General features: G+C 38.7%; 1 protein-coding gene across 3 annotated transcripts; it reads left to right on the plus strand.

Annotated features, from left to right (window-relative positions):
- LOC121774948 lies at positions 1-1,191 on the plus strand. 3 transcript variants are annotated; one of them, XR_006045069.1, is made up of 3 exons: positions 1-809; positions 879-974; positions 1,062-1,191. XR_006045069.1 is itself a non-coding variant. In XM_042171866.1 (3 exons), exons 1-3 carry the CDS (start codon positions 409-411, stop codon positions 1,071-1,073), a joined length of 498 nt encoding a protein of 165 aa, XP_042027800.1. In that variant the 5' UTR covers positions 1-408; the 3' UTR covers positions 1,074-1,191. The 3 variants fall into 3 exon arrangements, 2 of the variants coding, with proteins under 2 accessions (XP_042027800.1, XP_042027801.1); XM_042171866.1 differs by having other exon boundaries at positions 890-974; XM_042171867.1 differs by having other exon boundaries at positions 914-974.
- Positions 1,192-6,059: the final 4,868 nt, after the last annotated feature.

The raw sequence follows: 6,059 nt of genomic DNA on the forward strand, positions 1-6,059 counted from the left end.
TTAATTAAATAATTTCCCACAAGGAATTAAATTATCAGCCCAAAGATTTATTTTAACCTGGCCCAAGTTCTTATTTTATTTTCCAGGCCCAACTAATTATTTCACCCACCTTAAAACTTCTAAAGCCTAAAGAAATTTAAATGAAGCCCATACTTTAATAATTCATCCAATTCCAATTAATGAGGCCCAATTCCTAAAAGAAAACAAAAGGCCCAAAATTAATTATACTCCCCCATTCTCCCTCACGCCTATCTCTCTCTCTTCTTCTCCCTCTCTCTTCTTCTCTCTCTCTTCGGCTAAGCTGGGAATTTCCCAGAATCCGTCGCCGTTTCCCATCTCACCAGCCACCGCTGCCGTTGTATAGTCGCCTCGCCGGAGCTGGCTACTGATCCTTTGATTTCGCCGGAGATGGCCACTGATATCAGCGATTTCGCCGCCGATTCGTCGTCATCGTCCAGCCACTGCAGCCGCTGCTCCGTCGCCGCAGGAAGACGCGGTTGTCGTCACCGGAAGCCGCGACGCCACTGCCGTCGTTGCTGCGCAGTCACCTCACCGGGAAGACGCTGCTCCCGTGCGTCCAGACCCCTCACCATTGCGTCGACCCCCACGCCGGCGGCCTCTGCTCGTCGGTCAGCTACTGCTCGCCCCTCCGTCGCACGCCGTGTGGGGTCACCACTGACGTACAGCAGCGCCGAGTCCGGTGCGTGCTGTCGCTGCCTGTTGTTGCTGTCCGGTGGCTGCTCGATGGTCCCCGAACAGCTCCAAAACGACACCGCGCAGCCCCGAAACCAACCCGAACCACCCCGCAAGTAAAGTTCTTACATTGATTTTATGAAATTAAAGTTCGATTCTTTGATTTGGTGATTCAGTTTTATTAGATTGGTTACAGAGTTATGATATGCACAAACTCTAGGCTATTGCAGAGGAAATTGATATACCTTTGTAGATTGGGAACGAATTGGCATGAAAAAGAGGTTTCTGCTCTCGTTCTCTCCTCTCTTAGTTTTCTCATATTTTCTTAGCAGAAGTTGAAAGAATGGGTGTTGGTTTTCTTGTTGCAGAGAGAAGAATAAATTGATTTGAAGTGAATAATACAGGGGAGGGGAAGTGAATAATACAGAGGGAGAGGTGGTTTGGATGTAGTGAGATTTGCATAAAAGTACATATACATGAAAGATGGCAAAGTGGCGTGTATCTATATGCGTACTTACCAAGTTAGTGAAAGTGATGGTATAGCAAGTGGTCTGACAGAATTTTATCACAAATATTCTCATTTGTCACGGAATGATTGTATGATACAAATTTTATCTTCAGCATTAAATGAGCTGTCAGAAATCATTGATCCTCTAGGATCTGCTTCCATTTTTTTTTAATTAATTTATTTTTATTATTATTATTTTTATTTAATTATTTAAGTAATTGTTTATTGATTTGTTCACTTGTTTATTAAATTTTGGTGTAGGTATAATCGGTTCAAGTCCGTGGTTGTCCGCGCTGAAGTACCCGATTTTCTTAGAACGCAGGATGTATAAATTAAATTTTGTTGGACTTTTGATGGATGTATCGGACATCAAGATTTTGAATTTTGGGATCTTATTTATTTATTTATTTATTTAAGTTTATTATATTCATATATGTGTAATATATTTACATGTTCTATTCACTTGCCTGACGTCAAAACAAACAACAACTACAATCTATCGTAGCTCAGATTTAATTACATAAAAGTCACTTATATAGATAATCAAGCTAATAATATTGTTTCTAATAATATCGGCTTAGCGGGTCGTTACATTCTACCCCTCTTAAAAGAAATTTCGTCCCGAAATTTAGGAAGTACTTAGACAAAAAGTTCGACATACTTCTCCTTCATTTTCTCTTCTAGTTCCCATGTTGCCTTTTCATGTCCGTGGTGTTTCCACAAAACCTTCACTGTAGTAATCGACTTGTTCCGAAGCTGCTGCACCTTTCGGTCTAGTATTTCTACCGACTTTTCTTCGTAACTCAGGTTAGGCTCTAGGGAGATTTCCTCGTGGCGAATCACATGTTTTGGGTCGAACACGTACCTTCAAAGTTGGAAGATGTGGAATACGTTGTGTACGTTCCCAAAGTTGGGTGGTAATGCCAAGCGAAATGCTACTGGGCCCACTTCCTCCGAAATTTCATAGAGTCTCACGCGAGGAAATATAGAGTTGATCTAACCGTTTTAACTTTGATAGGAACTGAATTTGGGATTCCAAGAGAAATATTCGAATCGTTCTTGCTTTGTGTAGGCTCCAAGGTAGTCATAAAAATAAAACGATTATAATTATTTTAATTACGTGAGTGTTTGGTTCACCACAAACTTTCACCAGTAGCTTGCAACAAGGGTTTTCATGAAGTGCAAAGACTAGGCTCAATTGGGCTCATTATGCTCACTCCCAGAAAAGAAAAGATACAACTTCAAAGGGCTTGAGCTATACCCATAGAACTTGAGAATTTTATTTTGGGAAGAGCTTGTCAGATGGAATAAATTGCGAAAGTGAGGGTATGAGGAAGAGAATGTAGATGTCAACAATAGGTTGCCAATAATATTCAAAATGAACAATCAAGTAGAAAAGTTTCAAGTATCTCCAGATGATAACAGGAAGACCTGAGATGGTTGGTTACAAATGGATTTGAAAAGAAGAGGAAAAACAAACAATTGCAATTTGCTCGACAACACTGTGATAGAAGATCATATCAATGAAATTTTTAGAGTTTATAAGCAATTCAGGGAAACTAACTAATAAAGAGAGCAACAAGAGGAAACTAGCCAAGGGATAAACAATGTGCCAGCTTTAACATGGAGCTTGCAGAAAAGCTCAAATCAAGAGACAACAGTCATATTTGAATTCAGAAGATGAGAGTACTCATGTAAAACAAAGAGCTTGTCCATAAGTATGTCTGAAAACACAAAGGGTCAAATTAAAAGGTTTAAGGTCTCACCAGATGGCTGCTTCAATATAGTAAGACTGAAAATGATTGGGATCAAGTGGATTTGAGAAAGAAGAATAGCAAGGAACTACTCTTTTGGGTCAACAACATCGTGATACTATATCACGTTAATGAATTCACAAAGTTTATAACCAAATCACGGAAATTAACTAGTAGAGAAGACAACCAGAGCAAACTAGTTCGGGGAGAAAACAAATTGCTAGACTTGGAGTTGCTGAAGAGCTCAAAGCATGATGGAATAATTGTAGTGGAATTTAATAAGAGGGAAATACTCATATAAAATAAAGAGCTTGTCAAGAAGCACTTTTGAACACACAAAAGTCCACTAATGATCTTTGAATAACATATTATCATTGAAGAAACAATTGCTTAAGAAGCATGATCATTCTGAAGGCTATAAATAAAGTAACTCCTAGTATAGGAGTTTGGTGGCAAGAATTCAGAGAGTCAAAGTATTACTTTTATACAGAACGAGTAAAGAAGGACCATAGTCACTGGAGGTTATCAGGAAACATGAGGGAGCAAGCTCAAAACTGAAAGTGATTCACAACCTTGACATAGAAGAGGGAAAATAATTACCTTGCAAAAAAGTCATTTAAGTTCTTAATTCAACAAAAGTATTTTGATCAAGGGGGACGTGAGAAAATGGAATTCATGGGAACCCAAGTAAGCGCTGCTGTTGAATCTTCTTGGTTAACTACAATAGTGATACTCCCTTGTTTAATTCTTTATAGAGAATGGTAACTGAGTTATGAGAAACTTTGGTCACAAGCTATTTTCACTTTACGATCACGTCAGATGACCATATGTGGGGATTACGACTCTTGGTACTCTCGGTTCGTCATAACGCCCATCCTCGTAACACATCGTTTCTGTTAACTTATTATTTGCAAGACTAGATTCTTTGTCTACGTTGCAGTCAATTCTCTTGCTAAATATGTATATATCACTTAGTTGGGTCGAAGGTACGACCCTTGAGAGTGATTGGATTGTCACAAAAGACAAAAGTTAACCTAGATTATTCATGTCATTGGGACGTAGAGAATGACATCTAACCCCTACCATCTTTCTAGAACATTGTTTTATTCTATGTCGGATTGCTTTTCTCGTGACGAAGTTTCTTTCTTATCCCGTCCTTTTCTTTTCGTCGCTCAGGAAAGCGAGAAATGTTCATACTGTACTTCTAAGTTCGAGTTCATATTATGTTCTAGAAGGAACTCATAACTAAGTATTCTAAGTTCTTGGAAATTTTGATTTCCCCATTCTAGCAACATGATTGAATGACTAACTCAAAAGAGATATCATTTCACCAACTCAAAAAAAAAAAAAACATCATTTTAACAATTGGTACTAGACTCATATACTTTATACTTTCATATTCCATTACCTTTTTTTTTTTTTTTAGGAAAGTTGCTCCTTTTATTCATACATTCACAATCTTTAGCCAAGAAAAGACATATTAACTCTTTCTTTAAGCACGTTACCCAATCAAGAAACATCAACTCTTTCTTTAAACTCAATATTTTCATATGTTCACTCAAATTAACTGCATGAGCTATTTCTCCATTTCACACTTTTAAATATCTTGACTTTCTTTTGAAAAAAGAACAAGTTACCTTTTTCCTCGTTGAGCGCAATGGGAGGGAAGTGCTAAGAGCATTTTCATCGATTAGACAGTCTACTGGAACAAGTCTAGACCAAAGATTTTCAAAGAAGACTCTCGGTTTCAGAGCGAGAAAGATCGCTCTGATACCACTCTGTCACGACCGCATTTTCTAAGGATAGAAAACACGGTTGATCGCGACTAGGGGAGGATTAAAGAAGCGGGGAAGAAAGGGGAAAACAACACAAATCGACCATAGCTCGAAACAAACGGGAATAGCTCGAATTAAAATCAGAGTTTTGAACAAAATAGACTTGAGTCTTTTAAGATGCACAACGGAAGCAAATGAACGCGGTTCCATGTATGAAGACATGAACCTCCGAGAGTCAAAATCTGACTGAATTAAATGTCTTGTCTCAATAGCACTTCCTCCACCACTTCGCTGCTCAACCTGCACATTTAGAAATATATGCAGGGTTGAGTACAAAAAGTACTCAGTGAACACATTGCCGAAGAATACACATATACATTTGAAAATATTGTCAAGCCATCATCACAGTAACACTCGGGGTGTTGTTGAAAAGACCCGAGCTTACTAAAAATATCACATTGGGTTGCAACCCCTTTTTCCGGTACTTAGCCATATCTGATCACATTGTGCCGTCGAGATGGTGTTCTCACACGGTCATCTTCTCTGCCCATCATGTCAGAGGATTCCATGTACCGGGAAGGTGGCCACCTTCCACGGTCATCTTCTCTGCCGTTCACGGTCAGAGGTTCCAAGTAGGGACACCACCCTACTAGGACTCAAAATCGAATCGATTCACATATATCATCTTTCATAATTCACTTGGCCTTAGCCAAACAGATAGGCACCATACACAAAACATTTATGGCAAGACAACATCTTTAAAAATCATGAACATGTGTTCGTGTTTTCACAAAATACGATTTGTATTTGTCGTATAAGAAAGCTCACCTCGACTGCTTAAAACCCCTTAACTTGAATTTTCCTGACTCCACCCTTAACTCACGGAGATAGCCTTTTGAAAACAAATAACGTACTAATAAGACTCGAGAATTCACATACTTATAGGAATGCATGCTCCTACTTTATTTCTTTTATCATTTGTTCACCGTCAGAAGAATTTTAGAAACTTGCATATTAATTAAATTAGAAAATTTAATTAACAACACTTCTTTATTAAATTAATTATTTCTGTGACTTGAGAACTCCGTCTCCCTCTTTCTTTCCATTTCCTTAGCGGCCGCCTGAGGCGTCGCGGGGCGATGCTGGTCGGCCGCTTACGCCCATAATTCCTCTGTTGGCTCCTCGTATTTTCCATCACGATGTCAAATTAGTTCCCAAAATTTATTCAAGCGCATAACTGAATTATCGCAACTATTTCCCTATTGTTAAGAAAATTATATATTCCGGACTTGGGATAAATTATTCATACTTCAATTATTATTCCGGAAT

The sequence above is a fragment of the Salvia splendens genome, chromosome 17 (assembly GCF_004379255.2).
Source record: "Salvia splendens isolate huo1 chromosome 17, SspV2, whole genome shotgun sequence".
Classification (NCBI taxonomy): domain Eukaryota; kingdom Viridiplantae; phylum Streptophyta; class Magnoliopsida; order Lamiales; family Lamiaceae; genus Salvia; species Salvia splendens.

Bases quoted from the DNA above. Each gene is read 5' to 3' on its own strand.
- LOC121774948 (XM_042171866.1), top strand. From the start codon at position 409: ATGGCCACTGATATCAGCGATTTCGCCGCCGATTCGTCGTCATCGTCC. The intron at 810-889 runs GTAAAGTTCTTA...GATTGGTTACAG, and splicing joins CAACCCGAACCACCCCGCAA to AGTTATGATATGCACAAACT.